Genomic DNA, 21,847 nt, shown 5'->3' with positions numbered 1-21,847 from the left:
TTCCCTCGCTCTGATTTCTGATCCGGTTAATTCAAAGGCTCACATGGGGAAGTCCTTGGGCTAAAATCATACACTGATGCTTTGTGTCCTTGGTTTCCGGGGTGTCTTAATTAGGGATTCAGGAAGGATAAATGAAGAACTTGTCTCTTATCTTCTCAAGGCCGCGTTGGCCCTTAATGGATCCATTCCCAGCTCCAAATGGGCCAGCGGGGAGTCAGGACGGGATTCTTTTAGGATCACTGACTTGGTGGTCATTCCAGGATAGGGGTGGGGTCAGCGTGACCCCCAGGACGCCTGGCAAGTCAGAGGTCCTCCTACCCAGAGACTGAGGCGCGGGGGTGAGGGCCTCTACAGGCATCTTTGTATTCACGGGCAGGCGGAGAGCCTTAGAAACCCCCAGGCTGTAGGACTTGCCCTCAGCTTGAGGTCTGAAGAGCGAGAGAAAGCAGATGGCGTTCCTGACACCTGTTGGGAGAGCGGGCAGCTCCCTCCCGCCTCCTCCGAGCAGGCGGAACACGCCCGCAGCTCGCCCGCCTCCCAGGCGCCCCCCTCCCGCTCGCGCGCGCAGGGCGGGGTGGCCGCGAGGGTGGGTGAGGGGCAGACCCGGGAGGAGGGATTGGCTGTGCGGATTGGGGCTCGCGGCTGTCACTCCGAAAGGGTGGGGCTTTTTTTTAAAAAAGACTAATCTTTAAGGCAGACCCCTAGCGCGCGCAGAGCTTCGTGGCGCTCGCGTCCGTGCTAGAGGCAGGCTCGGCCGAGCGCGGGCGGCGCGCGGGCGGCGAGGTCCCCGGGCCTGCGGGTCCTCCTCCGCGCGCGTGTGGCGCGCTTCTCCCCGGCGCCGGGGGCAGCCCCGCATCCCCGGAGCCGGCCGTGCGCGCCGCGCGCCCAGGGCCCCTCGAGCCAGAGCCGGGGCCGGGGCCGGGCCGGGGTGGGCGGCGCGGGCAGCGGCTGCGCCCCGCCAAACTTTAGGCGCCGGCGCGCGCCCCGGGGCGCGGCCGGTCGGGATGGGGGCTGTGCGCTCGGGCGCTCCGCGCCGCTCCGGGCGCCCGGCCACCCGGCCGGAGGTCCCCGCACCGCCTCCGCCCCGGACGCCGCCGCCCCGCCGCCCCGCCGTCGCCCGCTAGCCCACCCGGAGCCGCCCGCCCGGCGTCCCCGCGCTCCCGGAGGCGCCCTTTGGGGGCCACTTGGGGGCCAGTCCTCTCTGGGTAAACGGCAAGGAACAAATTCGCGTGGATGAAAGTAAAAATATCCTGGTGGGGGTGAAAGGGAGGTGGGGTTTGCCTGCGCGCGCGCTGGACTCGGGAGAGCAACTCCGGAGCGGCGCGCGGTGTCGCCTCCCGCAGGCCATGGATGGGCGGGAGGAGGACGCAGGGCGCCGCGGCCGCTCGCGCCCCTAGCCCGGCGCTCCCTCGCCCTCCCGGCCCGCTCCGGTCCTCCGGGCTCTTGGCGACTGTGTCTTCACCGCCCAGACGGCGCCGGGGAGCCGCCGGTCTGCGCTCCGGGCCTCCGGGATGTGCGCGTCTACGATGGGAACGCTGTGGCACCATTGGTCCCCCGTGCTCGTCAGCCTGGCCGCCCTCTTCTCCAAAGGTAAGGGGACGCCGCCGCCCTCTGGGGCCCCGGGGCGAACTTTGCTGGGAGTGAGTGTGTGGGAGGGCGTGCATGGATGGGGGCGGCCGGCAGAGTGGGTGTGGGTGTGCGTTTGTGCTTGTACACGCGCGCGCGTGCGGCGGCCGAGGTCCTCCCGCTGCCCCTTCGTAGCAGGTGCCTCCCCGGAAGACTGGGGCTGGAGGCCCTGAGTGAGACCGCCCGGGCGGAAAAATAGCCTCGTTCACCCGACCGCGTGTTCCACTCTGGGAGGGGGCCGTGGAGAACCTTGAAAGGAGAGGTGGGCCCCGGGAGGGCTGAGCTAGATGTCAGAGGAAGGGACTGAGTGACCTCCTGGAAAGGTTCTGGAATTTGGGCTTGAGTTTTCCTACGGGCACGGACCCGTGAGGAAATCATGCCGGAGCACGCCTGTGTACGGGAGCGCTGTCGCGTGCCTCGTGGGCTCCCGTGCCTGTGGCCCGGGGCTAGCTCCGGAGAGGTGGCCCTGCGTTTCTCTAAGAGAGGCTTCTCTCTCCCTTTGCCTTGTGTGGCTGTTTGTCCGGTGGCAGCGTCCGTGCAGGTTGGACGCGGAGTTTAAACCCTGCTTGTCACCTGCGTTATCCCAGCAGAGCCCCTGACTTGCAGCTGTGAGGAAGGCGGGGATTCCGCATCTGCTTCCCTCATCTGTCTCCATCCCAGCCTGTCATTGGCACAGCAAGTTTGGAAGCTCAGGACACGAATTCCTTGAAGGGAAATTATTCGATTCACACCGCAGGTTGTAGAAAGGACCAGCCGTTCTTTCTCCTTACTGATCAGGTCTCTTTATTTGTGTAGGGTTCCCACAGGGGCCTCTTTCCTACAGAGAAATGTATAAGGAGCAAGGTGGAGCGTCTTAGCAGTCTCCCATGTGTGTCCCCAAATCCCTGTAAACAGGGTTGTTTTTTTCCTGAGAAGATTTTCGAGATGGGATCTCTCTCAGAAATTGCAAAGCCAGTTGTCATGCACAGAGCCTTTTTAATGACAGGAATTTTCTGTTCTCTGAGCTCCTCAGGCATCACTGAGGTTACATTGCTTTAGATCTGACAATAGCCGGCTTTTGTGCTGGTGTGACGTAGGAAGAGGGTGACCTCTGCCCACCCTGCTTGGCTGTCTTTTCGAGTGCGGTCGTAATGGGCTCATGTCTCCTAATTACGAGTTAGAACAATTCTGAGGACCAGCGCCTCGGGGATTTGTGATGTGCACAAGAAACGGCAGAAAAGCTCGAGGAATTCAGTGAATACACCCCAGGCAGACATGAGGTTAAAAACCCCCAGATCCACAGCAACAACAGCCCGGCAGACTTGCTTGCCTGGGGCTACGAGGCGTGTTTCTTATTGGTTGTCGCTTGGTTTGATGATAGGAATAGACTTCTCTGTTTTTATGCCGCAATAAAAAGGTCTTATTCAGGTTCAGAATAGCTTTGTAAATATGACCTAACTATTATGTTTCCTCGTTAGGTACACACATAGTTCTGTTACTGATTTCTTGATTAGACTGAGCAGGGTTGAGGAGAACCGTATTTCCCCTGCTAGTTCTGAACTTTTCAAGTGGGAGACACTGAAAATGTCCTTAACGTGAGGAACTCTGATGTGGAGGTCTCGGCTCGTGGAAGGATGCTGTAAGCCCAGCCTATGACATATTTTGAGTTTCACAGCCCTGAAACCTTCCAGTTGTAGAAAATTTCCTGGTGCAGATATGAATTCTAAACACATGGACCATTCAGTTCTTTTCCCCATATGTTCACATCTCTTCCCCCTCTCAGATCCTCCGACCACCTGAAAGTTCTAGAAAAGCTTGAAATCCAAGATGGACTACATTTAAGAGGATTTTAGTTGGAAGGAAACGTATGCATAGACACACACCATCCAAAGTGCCTAATTTGTCTGGGTCTGATGGAAAGATGGAGATTATTACCAAATATTGAATATGTGTTTCAGCATATTTTTATATCTACTGCATTGCCTTAGTTCTTTCCAAAGATGGAGACTTGAAGGAACAGATGTGCACATTTTCATTACCAGGCTAACGTCTTTGAACCCATATGTTTAAATTTTCTGAGCAGGAAGTGATTGGTCATAGAGCAACCTCATAGATCGTTTGAAAATCAAATAAAAATAAAGTTTCATTGCTTGCAGTTCTATCCTGTAGGACCTGGGAACTCTGTTATGAAACAAAAAGTTTTTACCAGCACTGGGGTGCAGTCCCAGCCTTTTCCTGGAGAACAGCCTTATATTAAGTTGTCAGAGAGTTTGTGTTTTATGTTTAGAGTCTAGTCTTCCTGGGGAACCTGATGCAGGTTACAGCTGTGCCAGCTTGCAGATGTGTTTTAACATGTTGCTATTCGTTTCTTGGGGGGTGGGGGGCAGGGCATGGAAAGTAAAGGGGCCCAAAGACAAATTAATAAGACTACAGATGGGCAGAGAGCAGGCAGGTTTTCGGCACAGAGTCAGGAAGGTGGCACCGTGTAGGCTGCTTGTGACGACCCTGACCTGCATCCCCCGGAGTTATGTTCTCTTGCAAATGCCGTTGAGAAGCAGACACTCAGAGGTCTGGGATCCCGGGAGAGCAGCTGCTGCGGTGATGGACCCCCGTCCTGGGCCGTGCTGGGCACGTGCTCTGCCTGCATCCCGTGGCAGAGTGCAGCCAGCCTCCTGGGCAGTGGCTTTGTGAGGGCACCTTCGCGCAGTGTTTCCACCTTGATAGCTTCCCTCTTAGGTCAGCAGTGAAGCATCTGGGCGGCGGAGCATCACCTCTTATTTAGGCAATATCCTCCCACAGCTCTGGACTGGAAGGCGCTTTGGTTTACAGTGACACCTTGTCTGGGCTCTCAGGGGAGGAAAAGTATCCAGGAGGGAGCACGTTGGGGTGTGTGAGAGTGTGTGTGTGTGTGAGAGAGAGAGAGAGAGAGATAGGGAGGGAGAGAAAGACAGGGACAGAGACAGAGACACAGAGAGAGAGACAGACTAAACTTCATTTCTTACATTTAAACACTGTCAAAATTAAAAGGAGAGGAGATGGGGAGACCAAGAAGTTTCATTTTTCTTGGATTAAAAAGTTAGGTACTAAATATGATCTTACAAAAAATACTTACAGGCACAGAAATTTAGAATTCTAATTATTAAGTTCTGTTTAATTTAGTTCAGCTCTGAAAGCCAAGAAAAAATGAAAAACAAAACAAAAACTCCAAAAATACGCTACTGCAGAAGCTTATACTACCCTATATTTTAAGTTCATCTATCCATTTATCCACTCGCCCATTTATTCAACCAGTCTTCATCCATCCATGTATCCATCCATGTATCCTTCCGTGCGTCCATCCATCCATCCCTTCATTTATATATCCATCCATCCCTTCATCCATAAATCCATAAAATCTGATGACTCAACAAATACTAAAGGCCACAGGCTTTGAGTGAGCATGGAATTCTGCAAGAACTGTTTGCTGGTGTTCTGAGGACACAGGGTTAGGAAGGTACTAAAGTGGCGCTCGATTCAGGGTGGTTCACTGTCAGTCATTCGTCTAGCTTGTAAAGTGCACAAACCGTCCATGGTTTTAAGTCATGGGCTCAAACCCCACCAGTTCGGCGTTCAGTTCCCTCTTCCTTTCCTCTCCTGGTTTTCTGGGTCCCCTCTCCTTCCTTATTTTATCACAGTAACTGCTTTTGGAGCACCAACTGTATACCCCACGCCATGCTGGCCGTAGGATAACAGTAGTGAGAAAAACCCACACAGATACGGTTACTGGCCTCCCGGAACTGGGAGTTTATAGAGGAGATAGAAAAAGATGTTAATTATATAAAAATGTAATTATGCATTGTATAAAGCTGTTATGTAAAGGAATGTAAACTTTCAGCTGCGATGTGCTAGAGGGACAGGGCAAGCATCTCTGAGCGCAGGTGTATTGGCATTGGACGTAGAGCATCTGTGGGATGGGTTGGTGTTTGCAGGGAGGGGGCACGTGAGTGGGAGGGTGCAGACACGTACGGGGACTCCAGAGGGCCAGTGTGGCCGGGAGAGAGAGCCGTGGAGCTTGTGGTTACTGCATGAAAGGACAGAGTGGGAAGTGAACTAGAGATGGGCAGCGGTCAGGTAGGGTGTGGGGATATCCGTGGCATGTCCTCTTTCACCTGGACCACCACCAGTTGCCCGTGGCGTCCTGATGAGGCTAGTGATAGCAGCCTCTTGCACTCTCAAGATGGTCCAGGCGGGGGATGGATTCTGTGGTCGCCCCTTCCCAGGCACTGGTGAGTAGAAGGAGGGTACGGATGGATTTTAATCAGAGGGTCTGTAAATTTCCCGTGGCTGCCTTAACACATGACCACAAACATGGTGACTTAAAACAACAGAACTTCATTCTCACGTAGTTCTGGAGGCCAGTAGTCCAAAATCAGTGTCCCAGGGCCGAAATGAAGGTGTTGGCAGGAGACTTTTAGGGGAGAATCGTGCCCCCTCCTTATGGGCGCTGGTGGTCTTACCTTCTGGCAACATCGCTTGAAGGTAGTGTCTTCCCGTCTCTCTTGGGTCTGTCCTCATGCCTCCTCTTCTGTGTCTAAAACCTCCCATCGCCTCCCTCTTATGTAAGGATTCACGTGGTTGCATTTAGGGACCACGGGAATAATCTGGATCATCTCCCGTCTTACGTTAATCACACCTGCAAAGACCCCTCTCCCCCCTCTTCCCCCAAATAAGGTGACATTCACAGGTTTGAGGGATTTGGACGCAGATATCTTTTGGTGAGGGTGGGGGAGCACTTTTCAACCGTCTACGGGGGTGACACATTCTAAAACCATTTTCTGTCTCCTCTCCTAAATTTTTAGTACCTCCAGAGGCAGCCTCTGTGTATTTTTCTCTCTGATTTCTCTTCAGTATTGAGTTTAGTACTTTGGACACTGCAAGGGCTCAATAAATTTTTAAGTATCCTTAAGACTGTAGACTATTGCTGAAAGAAACTTTGCACAGCAGTAAAATGGTTTGATGCCGGGGTTTTTTTTTCCCCCTCCCAGTACTTCAAAGTGCTGCAGGAAATACTTCTGTCGATAATAATAACAGCGAATTTTAAAGTAATTTAAAATTGTATGCCAGGCACTGCACTGGGTGATTGCTGAAAGTGCTTTTTGTGAATTTGCAGATAAAACCAGTGGGTTAGATTTTCTTCACCCCATTTTATAGATGCAGAAATGGAAACTCAGAGAAGTAACTTGTCCAAGCTCTTACAACTAAAGTGTCACAGTCTGAATCCTGATGCTTCAGCCCACACCGTTAACTGTTTTACATTCTGCTTGTGATTATGTATAATAACTAAAAATGAATCCATTTGTCAGGCAAAAATTACATGCGGTGCCTGACGTGCTGAAGTTTGAGTGCAGAGGGGTTTCCGTGGAGTTTCAGCTCTGAGCCTTGGAGGTGGTTCATTGTTTGTTGAAGGAATGAATAAGTGAATACCCTGTTTTTTAATTTTCTCAGCCTTCATTTTTCCAGCAGCAATCGGGAATGATACCTAAAAGGAACTAAAACATGGATTTTAATCCCAAGGCTGTTACAGAGGTGGAGGGGGTGATCTGATGATGTGAAATTGTGTGGTTGTCTCCTAGGCCAGGTTGCTGAAGAGACTTCGGCCGTGCTCTCTGAATCCCAGCATCCCATCATTCATCCGCTTCCCTAACATGCGTGGGCCCTGGGGGAGGGGAGACTGACGTGGCCCCTGTTTCCACCAGGACTAAGTGTCTGGGTAGCTTTTTAGTAAAATTGTAAAGAACGAGGGAGAAGCATGTAGCATGAAGGCAGACAAATATTTTTCCTGTTTCCAAAAGGAGAAGGTTGGATTCTGTGAACATATGGATTGGTGAGTTTGACTTTTGATGCCAGACAACAAGCTTGAATTATGGGGCGAATATTGTGAAGGTGCCGTAGCAGAAGTGAGTGGTGATCACAGGGATCCAGCGTGGATTTGTCGTGACACGAGACCAAAGACTCAGGATATTTCTATACCACTTTTGTCGTTTATTTTTTAAAATCTACTTAAAAAAAAAATCTAGGAAGAATTAAGAGGATCACCCAGCAACCTGAGGCCAGGGTCGTCTTCACTTAAATGTCAGTTTTAAGGGTCCCTTTTATTTATTTTTTTAATTAATTTTTTGGGTCAACTTTTTAATTTATTTTTTTTCAAGATTTGGCTTCTTTTTAGATTTTATTTATTAAAAATGTTTTAAGTGTCAGAGTACTGATTTTTTTTAAATTTTATAATTTTTTAAATTGAAGTATAGTTGGTTTACAGGGTTATGCCAATCTCTGCTGTACAGCAAAATGACTCAGTTATACACATACAGACATTCTTTATTTTATATTCTTTTCCATTATGGCTTATCACAGGATACTGAATATAGTTCCCTGTGCTATACAGTAGTGAGACCTTGTTGTTTATCTATTTTATATATAGTAGTTTGTATCTGCTAAGCCCAAGTTCCTAATTTATCCCTCCCGCGCCTTTCCCCCTTGGCAACCACAAGTCTGTTCTCTATGTCTGTGAGTCTGTTTCTGTTTTGTAGACAGGTTCATTTGTACCATACTTTCGATTCCACATATAAGCGATATCATATGGTATTTGTCTTTCTTTTTCTGACTTACTCACTTAGTATGATAATCTCTAGTTGCATCCATCCATGTTACTGCAAATGGCATTATTTTGTTCTTTTTTACAGCTGAGTAATATTCCATTGTATATATGGACCGCATCTTCTTTATCCATTCATCTGTCGATGGACATTTAGGTTGTTTCCATGTCTTGGCTATTGTGAATAGTGCTACAATGAACACAGGGGTGCATGTATCTTTTTGAATTATAGTTTTGCCCAGGTATATACCCAGGAGTGGAATTGCTGGGTTATGTGGTAATTCTATTTTTATTTTTCTGAGGAACCTCCACACTGTTTTTCATAGTGGCTGCACCAACTTACATTCCCACCAACAGTGTAGGAGGGTTCAAAGGGTCCCTTTTATACAAACCTATCACCCAAGATGTGTGTCCCATCAACTTCCAGAAATTAAGTATCTATAGGGGAGGAAGGCCCTTGAACTTAAAGTAAAAAGATTTGTGACATATATTCAAAGAGATTAAGTACATATTTTCATGACAGGACAGCAGTAACCGAGGTTAAGAAATATATTTGAAACAGTTGAAAGGGAATAAAAACTTTTCTCTCTCTCTTTCTCTGAACTAAAGCCTAGAAATGAGACTTCGATATACATTTGAAAAGACAGGCAGTCACAAAGAATTTTTAGCCAGTTAGCGACACTGGTTATTTTCCTCATGTGAAAAATAGTATCTTTTTATGTTTATGGGAGAATTGCTGAGCAGACTCACTAAATAAAGAAGGTGGCAGTCAGACTTCAGTTTTGTTGTTGTTGTTTTTGTTTGTGTGTTTGGTCAGGAAAGCTGTGTTGGTAGGTGGGGAGATGCTTAAGTTATAATATAACTCGCTGAGATTCTCAAGGCTCTGGACACAATCTCTTAGGACATTGTGGCAGGAAAAGGTTTTGATATCACAACCGATGTTGATGTCGCCAACTCTCTGCCTGCCTTTAATCCTCATCACCCTTTAAGTCTCATCTCTTTAGCAGGTAAAGCATGGCAACCGCTGCCTCTTGCTACAGCAGAAAGCCCAGGACAGAAAAGCCAGGTTCCTGACTTGAGATCTCCAGCAAAAGACAAAAGATTTGGAAAAGCATATGTTCGTGAGCATGTGTTTTCTTGGCACACCCTCTCCTTCTTCACCTCAGTAAATATTTTTTCACTGGGGGGAGAGGGAAGGATTCAGAGGTTAGTTCAGATGCCAGAGTGCTTCTGAGATGCTCTGTGTCACTTCACTCCAAGGATGAGTTAGAGCAATATAAGTTAGATTTCCCAAATATATTTGGAGATTCCTAGAGGAAGAGAACCTGCTGTAAAAAGCAGAAGGCAGTGACCAGTGTGCAGTGACCAGGCAGTGAGTTCCAGCGAGGTGCTGAGAGTGGCAGAATATTTTCCAGATCAGCTGAGGAAGCTGGAGCAGACATGGGGGAAGGAAGCCCAATCAGCCTGAGGAGGCCTTGCAGTCAAGATCACGGAGGCGTCTCTGTGGTCTGCCTGTAGTGACCGCAGGAGACCGGATGCCATTTGGACCGATGACAAAGTCTGTCGTTGACGTGAACCCTCCTGGTTGTCATGGGCACTTTGAATCTTTCAGAACTTACACGTGATCTCTGTAATAATTGGAGGTGGGGGATATTGTTTGGCTACTGGGTGAAACGGGGAATCCAAATAGAAACGAAGTTCCATCCTATAAAAAGGAAGACACGTGTGTTTCTTGCTCTCTGAAGCTGGGGACCGAGTTTGCATTCACTCCAGCACCCTTGTCAGCACGCTGGGCAGACACGCCTGAGTGGCACTGAGCCTTGGCGGTTCGTGGGTGCCTGATGGTATCTGATGGCCGGTGTCGACCTTGAGCACGGTCTGCAGGCTCTCGTCCCAGGACCCCGTCCCAGCCCGTCCATGGTGGACGTCTATATCGAGACTGGCTGTGACAACAGATGGGATGCTCTTTCGTTAGAGGAGCAGGTTCACAGAAGGAGAGCAAGGATGCTGTGTGGCAGAATTGCTCTGGGAAAGATCTGAAGTTAGAACAGTCTAACACTTGAGATAAGTGGATAGCGCAGCCCGCTGAACTTGGGGCCGTAAATGCCAGCTGGGGAAGGACAGCAGCCAGGAGCTTGAGAGGGGCGTGTGCAAAGACAGAGTGGAGGGATATTTAAGGACTTTATCAGATGAATTGGGAGATTTTGATTGACATATATACACTAATATGTATAAAATAGATAACTAATAAGAACCTGCTGTATAAAAAATAAATAAAATTAAAAAAACAAGCTAACAAAAAAATCTGTTTCTTTCCCAAGTTCCTTTTCTAAGAAGTACTTCTCAGGCCTTAGTACCAGGAAAAAAAAAAAAAAGCTGTGTTTATCCTGAGAAATAGTTTACACTTTATCCTATGAACACCGTGAATTTTCTAAGTGAATTTCCAAGTGTCTGTCTTTGCTTGAACTCCTAGGAGTCTCTGAGGCGACTTTACTATTTATAAGTCTAGGAAATTTAAGACACACATCTTAAGACACACACACATGACTCAGCTTCATCCTTGGCTTTATTTTATTTTCCTTATTCTGCCTCTCTTGTCTGCTTCCCTGCTTACTTCTTCTATCCCAGTGCATTTATTTTTTGTAAGCTACTTCAAAGGAATCCTGACATGAGGGAGAGGTAAAAATAAATAATCTCACTACCCGAAGATGACTGCCTCAACAGTTTGATGTCTTTCGTTCTAGTTGTTTTTCTATGAATTTTTAAAGAGGTTGTGTTCACACTGTCTCTGGGACACATAATTGGTTTTTGACTTTTTTGAGTTCATATGTTTATATAAGCATTTCCTCATGTTTTAAAAATGTATCAGGGATATATTTTTAATGTCTGCGCCATAGCTGAAAATTTTCAGGTCTTGTTGGACAATTATATAATATATAGTTTTCTGCTATTATGAGGAAATAATTATCTTTGTGCATAATTTTTGCTTTGAGTTACTTTCTTAAAGAGAGTCACAGTTATTTAATTACTAGGCCAAAGAATATGGGTAGAGCTTTTGTTGACAAGCTGTTTCCCAGACAGGCTTTACCTTTTTGTGCAGGTGTTAGCGATACGTGAAAGCATCCCGTTTTGTTGAACCTTGATGCCCTTAGCGATGGCACTGTGGGCGTCTGCTGTACCTCACAATCTTTGCCGAGTGCCTTGGTGGCCCCGAAAAGTATTCAAAATGTGTCATGGAGAGAGTCACATCGAGGATGTGGCTTCTGAGGCCCCGAAGCTGTTTTCCTCCAAGTGTGGTCCAGGGCCCTGCAATGCTTTGCCTCTTGAAGGCTGTGCGGTTGGAGTGGGTGAGGTCATACAGTCTGTGGCCAGTGGGAAGATGCAGAATTGCTTACAGTGGGTGCTCTTGGGGATGCTATGTGAAGAGGACTCTGGTCAACGGATAATGTGGAGGTAAAGAGCCTGCAGTTTCAAGGTTATGAGGGAAAATGAAAATGCATTTAGAAATTCAGTGAGAAGGATGTGATTTAGTTACCTGGGAAGATGCATCTCTCCGGGACTTGCTGTTTGGGAATCACTATTATAGAACAGAATCAAAACAACAGGTGGACATTTAAACCTGAATTCTGGGACTTCCCTGGTGGCGCAGTGGTTAAGAATCTGCCTGCCAGTGCAGGGGACACGGGTTTGAGCCCTGGTCTGGGAAGATCCCACATGCTGTGGAATAACTAAGCCCATGCACTGCAAGTACTGAGCCTGCACTCTAGAGCCTGTGAGCCACAACAACTGAGCCCACCTGCCACAACTACTGGAGCCCGTGCACCACAACTACTGAGCCTGTGCCCTAGAGCCCACGAGCCACAACTCCTGAAGCCCGCGTGCCTAGAGCCCGTGCTCTGGAACAAGAGAAGCCACCGCGATGAGAAGCCGGTGCACCGCAACAAAGAGTAGCCCCCCTCTTGCTGCAACTAGAGAAAGCCCAAGCACAGCAATGGAGACCCAACACAGCCAAAAATAAATAAAATAAATTTATTAAACAATAAATAAATCTGAATTCCTTGATTCTGGGACGTTGATAGAATTAAAAGGGCCCCTGCTGCTTAAATACAGCAAAAATTCTTCAAGTTCAGCCCTGAGATTGACCTAGTTCTCCTACTTTGTCTGCCACAGGGACTGTCACCCGTACTAAGCACCAAGGGCTTTGATTTATTTATCCAACAATTAGTTTGTTGAAGGCAAGTTGCAAACACAGTAAGATAGGCTCTGAGGATGTGTCAATGAATATGAAATCAACTCTGCCCTCGAAGTGCTGGAGACTGAGACGTGAACTCCTACCTGTCTCTGGTAAGCCAGCGAATACAGGTATGGAAACGTGTTTGATTAAGCGGAGAGAGGAAGGAACGGCAGCCTTGATTTCCCCTTAGAACCCTTAAGACATCTGTTCTGTGACCTTTGCTTTTCCTTTGTCGGCCGAGGTTCTCCGTTGCTGACAACAGAATCTGCTCTGGCCGAGGTGGATTTCCTGAATCGTGTGAGGGGGTGTATAGACCCGCCGTGCACACCAGAGACCCAGGCTGGGGGAGAAACAGCAGAAGCCAGCAAAACCCCCAGCCACAATATCTCCTGTTCTGGCCCAGATCCCACTATCACCGTTGCCTTCCTTTCAGCGTGCATAGGATCCAGCGCTGCCCTCCCTCAGGGCGATGCCGACTGAACCAGACACTCTTCTCTCTGCAAGAAGGACTGATCTCCTGTAGCTGCTGCCTCCCCTTGCTCATCGTCTCTCTCTGGGTCTCAGATGGGTGCCTCTGTTCAGTGGCACCCAAGACAGATCTGGAACCCCAGCATCAAGAGATTCCTGCCCACCTTGCTGTCAGGACACCAGCCTCTTCAGGAAGAGACCCGCAATTGGTGTGAAATGCGCCAGTCTTCGGTATCCAGAGAAACTCTCATCTTGTTAAAATTGATCCCAGTGACCTTGCAAAGAGTCATGTTAAAATTTCTCTTCCCAAGAGGACTGTGGGAAGGAAGCAAGGACCCTCATTGTGTGTTTCTCATGTTGCTGGTCATGGTGTTGGTGAACATGTGCTCAATTAATGGCTGATTCAGTTTTGATTTTTCTAGACAGTCTTCTAGGATTTGAAAGTATTCCTTGGGTTTCTCTGAACTGGAGGCTCTGAAGAGGAGGTACCGTTTTATCCTCCCAAAGGCCTCTAGATTACTATCCTCAGTCAACCTTTAACAGATGCTGTGATGGAAGAAATCAAAGCAGGTCTTCAGCTGAGGCTCCTTTTTGGGAATAGGAAGCAGAGTGCATGGCTTCCCCAAGAAGCCATGGATTGGATGGAAGAATTCCGCCTGAGTTTGATTTATTTAAGGAAGTACTTTCTAGTGATGAATAACTAGACATATTTTGGTTGCAGGTACAAAACAAAAATCTAAAATTGCCTAAGGGATACGTTAGTGAGGATGGGCTAGTATGATGGGTAGGCTCTGATGTAACATACATACATTACACATACATATATATATATTTTACATATGTAATATGTAGATGAGTAAAAACGCATGTCTCTGTGGCTTAATTTGACCAAGGTTTATTTCTTGTTTGGTTAGAGTCCAGTTGACCCTCTCTGACTTTGTAGTTATGCCATTTTGAACACATGACCGTAGGGGATGAGAGGACCTAGGGGATTACGCGGGATGCATTTAAAGTCCAGATTTGGAAATGGCTTCATTATACCCACATCCTATTGACCAGCGTTAGAAACAGAGCCTCCATCTGACTGCAGGGAGAACTGGGAAATGTAGAGGAGAATGTATTGGGTTGGCCAAAAAGTTCATTCGGGCGCAGCTTTTTGGCTGACCCAGTATTTGGTAAACATTAACGGTCTCTGCCTAAAGGAAAAGGGAAATGTAATGGCTCACGTAGCTGAAATTCTGGGAGTGGCTGACATCAGGCAAGGCTTGATCCTGGTGCTCACGGGACGCCAAAGGGACCTAGACTCTCTTTGCTTCTCTTTAACTTTATTGGTTCTGTTCCAACGCACACTGTCCTTCATTTAAGCAAGATGCTTCCCCAGCTCAGAATTACACCTTTTTACCCTAAATTCAGTGAATAGAGCATCTCTCTCAACAATTCCATCAAAGTTCCGGACCTGCCTCTTAAAGGTCCACATTGCTCTGTGAGTCTTCTGAATCAGTGACTGAGCACAGAAGGACGGGATAGGTGCAGGCTGATTGACTCAAGTTTAGCCAATAAGCTCCCCCTTCGGAGCCTGGAGTAGGAACCCACCCAGACCGCCCGATAAGAAAATGAGAGGGAGTTAATGCAAAATAGTTCAGAATACTTTTACCAAAAGTGGGGAGATGAGAATTTTGTATTCTTGCCCAGACGACAGCTCCCAGTAGAGAATTGTCCCCTCTTGGAGAAGTTACTTTATCCTTTGACATTTGTTTAAATGTACTGTATGCTTTTGTTTCCATGATTGTAATTTTTCAGAGTCCTTAATTAGATGTAAAAACTGTGCACAATGGAAATAACTGTTGTGAATAAATATTTGCATTATGGGCTGTTAAAAGCAAGCATCAAAACACACAATTGCCTGTTTAACAAGCAGTCGACATTTTGAAATGTGAGATCAGTGAAACAACTGAGAATTCTGTTGAAAGGGAGAGAGAACCGCTTAAATAATATTATTTACATTTTCAAGGGAACTGTGTCCACAAAATGAGGGAAAACAGTGATTCTGATGTACAGAAATGTACAAGCAGCTTACCATCGAGTTCTGACTTTTCCCTTTAATTTCTACATATCTGGTCCTCATAAATGGAGTGCTCTGAATTCCTTAATTAGGCAACACACATTAGGGAGCTGGGTTTTGCCGGTACTTCCGATAAATGTAACCTTAAAACAGTGTGGAAGAAGAGTTTCTAGGATGTTCTGGGATTACAGAGAACCTAATATTTACATTTTGGGAAGGACCAAAGCTGGCAGTGCACCTTTGGGCCAAGTGCCACCTTTTAACTATCCTACAGTAGTTTTTCCAGAATTATTTTGGATGCGGTAAAGAGACTGTTGATAGGGAAAGGACATTTATACTATGCTTGAATGATTGGAATTTAAAAGCAAGCCTCATTATTCTAAAGGATGCAAAACAAATAAAGCAGTAGGGTACCATATGCCTTCAACTGATAAGGAAGAAAAAAATGATCTTTAAAAAGAAATGTTTATTGAATTATAGTTGATTTACGATGTTGTGTTAGTTTCAGGTGTACAGCAAAGTGATTCAGTTATACATATATATAAATATATAAATACATATTCTTTTCTTACATTCTCTTCCATTATACGTTATTACAAGAATCTTTTTTAAAAAAGTTTTTCTTTTGTTGTGGTCAAAAGTCACGTAATATAAAACATACTATTTTAACCATATTTAACTGTACAGGTCAGTGGCACTAAGTACATTCACATTTTTGTGCAACTCTCACCATCATCCACCTTCTGAATTTTTTTTTTTTTTTTTTTTGGGCTGCGTTGGGTCTTCTTTGCTGTGCTTGGGCTTCCTCTAGTTGCGGTGAGTGGGAGCTGCTCTTCGTTGCGGTGCACGGGCTTCTCATTGCGGTGGCTTCACTTGTTGTGGAGCACAGGCTCTAGGCACGCAGGTTTCAGTAGTTGTGGCACAGGGGCTCAGTAGTTGTGGCTCACGGGCTCTAGAGCGCAGGCTCAGTAGTTGTGGCACACGGGCTTAGTTGCTCCGCAGCATGTGGGATCTTCCCGGACCAGGGCTTGAATCCGTGTCCCCTGCATTGGCAGGCGGATTCTTAACCACTGTGCCACGAGGGAAGTCCCCGAATTTTTCACCTTCCTAAACTGAAGTTCTGTCCCCATTAAACACTGACTCCCTGTTCTCCATCCCCACCCCTCGTGCCCCTCCCCCACCCCCACCACCTGTGGCATCTACCAATGGACTTTCTGACTCTGTGAGTTTGGCTATTCTAGGTACCTCGTATAAGTGGAATCAAACAGTATTGGTCTGCACCTGCTGTGTAGTGGAATACACTTTTAAGGTTAACTTAAAGGTATTGAGTACCTTTTTTAAAAGCTTTCGGATTTCCTCCTGTAGTTGGATGTCAGGGGTGTGGCTTTTGATTGACAGATGGTGTCGGGTGGTACACGTGGCCTGCAGATACGTTCTGTTTGGCTTTCGCGGTGAATGTCTTGTCATCCTTTTGAGATCAGCAGATTTTCATAAGAGCCTGGATTATCCTGCTGCTTTTCCATGATGAGCAGCCCTGATACTTCTGCATGTCAACAATGGTTCCAAGCAGGACAGCTGCTGTCACCACCCAATGCTCTGCACTGGGTCCATCTTCTTTTCTTTTCTTTCCTAGTTACATTATCCCTGGACTTGGACTACCAGAGGACTGGTGCCCTGGGTTTGGGTGCCTATCAAATGTGGGGAGATGAATACTGGAGTGGAATCCCAGTGTTTCTGGAATCCGCAGAGCTTCACTCATTTATATTTCGCTGGGCCCTGGGGCTGTGTGAATTGACAATCTCTGCTGGATAATATTAACTTTTAATTTCCAGGAATTGCTTGATTTTGTTTACTACTTTGTTTTTACATTATTTCTTTATTTGGAGGAGTGCGCTTGACACTAGAATATTTGAATGGAGGGGTCATGCAAAGCCCTTCTGAGGGGTGTGTAAGTGGAGATATTTGAAAAGAAATGCATTTACAAATCCTCAACTTCTGTATGTATTTGGTCCTAAACTTGATCCCTCTAAGTTAATTTACAGCTACCCCGTGCGTCTTCTGTCTCTTCCTCCCTGACTCTCTGTCTCTCACACACACACACACGCACACACACACACACCACACACACACACACCACACACACACCACACACACACACACCACACACACACCACACACACACGCGCACACACACACACCACACACACACGCGCACACACGCACACACACACCACACACACGCGCGCGCACACACACACCACACACACGCGCGCGCACACACACACATACACGCACACACACACCCCTTTGAATGTACAATAGAAGGGTACTTTCATCCATCTAGCGTCTTGCTCTGTATGATTCATTTCTCCCAGGTGTTAAAGCCTCCACAATCCCCCAGGTACAATTATTAACTATAAATTTAATCAGAGCAGCATAACACTCCCACCCCATAGCTCATTAAGAGGTACATTTACAAGAAGAGAAGTACTTTTTATTTTTAAAAAATATTCATCAAAATGTGTCATGTATTTATGCTGTGTCATAATAGAATTGTAACAGTGCCAACTTGATGAAGTTTTTGAATACTGAGAATGTTACGGTGAGAAGAAACAAAAAAATTTAAGTTCAGTATAGACACACCTATATTTTTGTTGTAGGAAAGTGTAATAGGATGATGGGTACATTGTTTTCAAGATTAAAAGTACATGACGTTAGGATACTTCCATGTCCTGGCTATTGTGAACAGTGCTGCAGTGAACACTGGGGTGCATGGATCTTTTCAAATCATGGTTTTCTCAGGGTATATGCCCAGGAGTGGGATGGCTGGACCATATGGCAACTCTATTTTTAGATTTTTAAGGAACCTCCATGCTGTTTTCCATAGTGGCTGCACCAACTTACCTTCCCACCAACAGTGTAGGAGGGTTCCCTTTCCTCCACACCCTCTCGGTCATTCGTTATTTGTAGACTTTTTGATGATGGTCATTCTGACTGGTGTGAGGTGATTCCTCATTGTGGTTTTGATTTGCATTTCTCTAATAATTAGCGAAGTTGAGCATCTTTTCATGTGCCTCTTGGCCTTCTATATGTCTTCTTTGAAGAAATGTCTATTTAGATCATTTTTTGATCGGGTTGGTTTTTTTTTTCTTTTTTGATACGGAGCTCCATGAGCTGTTTGTATATTTTAGAGATTAATACCTTGTTGGTCTCATCATTTAAACAGCTTATGTGGAAAGCAGAAATAAACCCAGACATAGAAAACAAACTTATGGTTACCAAAGGGGAAAGTGGGTGGGGGATAAATTAGGAGTTTGGGATTAACATATACACACTACTGGTGTATCAAGTAGATACGCAACGAGGACCTAGGGGATTATACGCAATAACTTGTACTAACCCATAATGGAAAAGAATCTGAAAAAGAATCTATCTATCTATCTGTGTATACCTATATATATCTGAATCATTTTGCTGTACACCTGAAACTAACACAACATTGTAAATCAACTATACTTCAGTAAAAAAAAGGTATATTACAATAGGATAAAATTCTGTGTGGGAACCAGGATGGAAGTGTGAGTTTAGGGGAAAAAGGAACAATGTAAGATTGCCATTGTTAAGGAAGATTTTTTAAAGATTTTATACATGGTGGAAGGTAGGTGTCGAGTCATTCTGTTATCTGTATTCCAGTGGATGCATTTAAAAGAGTGATGTAACAGTTTCGTTTTAAATGTCAAGGTGTACAATACACAGGAAACTTTATCCTTGGCAATTGTTGAAACTCTGATGAAAAGTATTAGATATCAGTTCTTCAATGTACAAGTGGGTCCATAGTTTTAGAAGTTTTCTCTCCAGAGTGAGAGGAACATCCTCTTGGAAAAGCATTGCCTTTGGAATGGTAGTTCTCAGCCTGGGTTACCTGTGAGTATCACCTGTTAAGTTTTCCAACATTCCGTTGCCCAAGGAAATCGGAATATCCTGGGGTGACATCCAGGCGTTGGGGGTTTTGAGAGATTCCCCCCCCCCAATTGATTCTGATGTGAAATCGAGGCTGAGAACCATGAAGAAAAGCTGTCAAGGGAAAACATCTGTCCATGTGGAGAAGTAAAGCAGGGATTCTGAACGCTGGCCGCACAGTGGAATCTCGTGAGAAGGTATTGGGTGGGGTGGGTGAGTGTCAGGTTAATTGAGGTAGATTTGCATGGTGTACAGTTCACCTTTTTGTACAGTTCTGTGAATTTTGACAAATGCATATAGTCTTGTAACCACTGCCACACTCAAGATGGAACATCTCTATCACCCCCCCCCCCAAGTTTTCTCCTACCCTTTCAGAGCTAGTCCCTCCCTCTACCCTCATCCCCTGGCCACCATGGATCTGTCTCCTGTCACTAAAGTTTTGCTTTTTCCAGAGTGTTATATACATGGTACCAAATCTTATACACATGTTACTATACCTTATGTAACTTTCACTTAGCCCAGTGCATTTCGTATTCTTCCAGGTTGTTGGAGATGTTACCTAGTCCAGGCTAGTACTGCTCCCACACGATGGGACAAATCGAGAGATGAGGTGTTGGGGTGAAGAATAGTGACTTCATTCAGAAAGCCAGCAGACAGAGAAGATGGTGTCCCAAAGAACCATTTTACCCCAGTTAGAAATCAGGCTTCCTCTTTTAAAAAACATTTTTTTTTAATTAAATTTTAAAATCTAAATTAAAATTTTTTTCATAAAATATCTCAATAAACTTTATTTTTTATTGAAGTACAGTTGCTATACAATATTATATAAGTTATAGGTGTACAATATAGTGATTCACAATTTTTGAAGGTTATACTCCATTTATAGTTCTTGTAAAATATTGGCTATGTTCCCTGTGTTGTACAATGTATCCTTGTAGCTTATTTTATACCTAATAGTTTGTACCTCTTGCTCTCCTACCCCTATATTGCCTCTCCACTGGTAACCACTAGTTTGTTCCCTGTATCTGTGAGTCTGCTTTTTTGTTATTTTCACTATTTTGTTGTATTTTTAAGATTCCATGTATAAGTGACATCATACGGTGCTTGTCTTTCTCTGTCTGACTTATTTTGCTTAGCAAAATGCCAAGTCCATCCACGTTGCTGCAAATGGCAAAATTTCATTCTTTTTTTTTTTAATGGCTGAGTAGTATTCATGTATACGTACTACATCTTCTTTATCCTTTCATGTGTTGATGGACATTTAGGTTGCTTCTGTATTTTGGCTGCTGTAAGTAGTGCTGCTGTGAACATTGGGGTACATGTATCTTTTAGAATTAGTGTTTTTGTTGTTTTCAGATATATGCCCAGGAGTAGAATTGCTGGATCATATGGTAGTTCTCGTTAGTTTTTTTGAGAAACCTCCATACTGTTCTCCATAGTGGCTGCACCAATTTACATTCTCACCAACAGTACAGGAGGGTTCCCTTTTCTCCACATCCTGGCCAACATTTGTCCTCCAAAAAGGGACGAGTTGTGGCTAGCTGTTTCGAACTTCCGGGTGCCGGCCAGACCTGGAGGGGATGTGATAATCCTCTGTTCTTGCAGCTGTCCATGCAGGTCCTATCACAGTGTTCCTGTAAACCTTCAACACTGACAATTGTTATTTTCTCTTTTGCAACTTTTTATCTCTGTATGAATATAAAGTGTTATACCTTTAAAGGTCAAGCCTGGGAGGCAGAGCTTTGAAACAGGGCTATTTTGTATATTTCAGGCTAAAGGCAACATTCTTTTACAAAAGGTGCAAAGCCAGCATGACTCAGCACAGGCAACAGAGCACCAAGTTTAGAAAAGATCCAATGCGGAGTCAGGTTTGTTCTTATCTGTTACAGATGTGTCAGGAGTTCCTTTCTGCTGAGTCGTATGTCATGGTATGGATGTACCACAGTTTAATTATCTGTCGCCAGGTGACAGACGCCAGAGTGGCTAATTGTTTTGGCTATTATGAATAAAGCTGCCATAGGTTGTGGACACATTTTGGTGTCAGTCTGTGTTTTTATTTCTTTGTGGGTAAATGCCTGGGGATGAGATTGCTGGGCAATGTGGACCCTGCATGTTTAACATTATAAGACACTGCCAAACTGTTTTGCAAAATGGTTGAACCATTTGTACCAGCACTGTGTAATGTTCCAGCTGTTCTGCATCCTTGCCAGCACTTGTTTTCACATTGCGATTTTATTTTAGCCTAATACACGTGAGGTATCTCACGGTGATTTTAATTTGCATTTCCCTAATCACTAATGATGTTGAGCAGTTTTTAGTGGCTTATTTGCCATCTTGTTTTTGGATCAAGTATCTGATCAAATTCTTTCTGTTTTAAAATGGGCAACTAATTTGGGTCATCTTATTCAGTTTTGAGAATTGTATACCTTGTAAACGAGTCTCTTATTATATATGTGATTTGAATTTTTTTTCTTAGTATATAGCATGTCATGTCTTTTAACAGATGTTTGGCGGAGCAGACTTCTTTTTTGATGAAGTCTAATTATTTTTTAATGGAATTGCTTTTGTTGTCATATCTTAGAAATCTTTGCCAAAAGAAAGGTCAAACAGCTTTTCCTTTGTTTTTTTTTTCTAATAAGTTTAATAGTTTTAGGTTTTACACTGAGGTCTATGATTCTTCTGGGTTAATTTTTGTATTCGTTGCAATGTATGGGTCAACGTTTAGGTTTTTACATATGACTGCTCAATTGTTCCAGCATATTTTATTGTTATAAACTGTTATTTCTCTCAAATTGGCTTTATATTTTTGTCAGGATCATTTGACTGTGTACGGTAGGCAGATTCTGGAGTCTGTCTTGTTCCGCTGATTTATGTGTCTATCCTTTTA

General features: G+C 45.3%; 1 protein-coding gene across 2 annotated transcripts in view; it reads left to right on the top strand.

The window, feature by feature from the left end:
- Positions 1-1,099: 1,099 nt before the first annotated feature.
- The window catches only part of TMEM132D (transmembrane protein 132D), a 640,506-nt gene continuing 619,758 nt past the window's right edge, over positions 1,100-21,847 (top strand). The window contains exon 1 of one of the 2 annotated variants that reach the window (XM_060310564.1): positions 1,100-1,590. In XM_060310564.1, coding sequence (XP_060166547.1) covers positions 1,512-1,590 — 79 coding nt within the window. In that variant the 5' untranslated portion in view covers positions 1,100-1,511. The remainder of the gene's footprint in view (positions 1,591-21,847) is intronic. The other variant, XM_030859958.2, reaches the window with a different exon arrangement.

The sequence above is a fragment of the Globicephala melas genome, chromosome 13, assembly GCF_963455315.2.
Source record: "Globicephala melas chromosome 13, mGloMel1.2, whole genome shotgun sequence".
NCBI classification, from domain to species: Eukaryota; Metazoa; Chordata; class Mammalia; order Artiodactyla; family Delphinidae; genus Globicephala; species Globicephala melas.
Note: the sequence above shows the minus strand (reverse complement) of the source record. Positions and strands in the feature narration are given on the sequence as shown.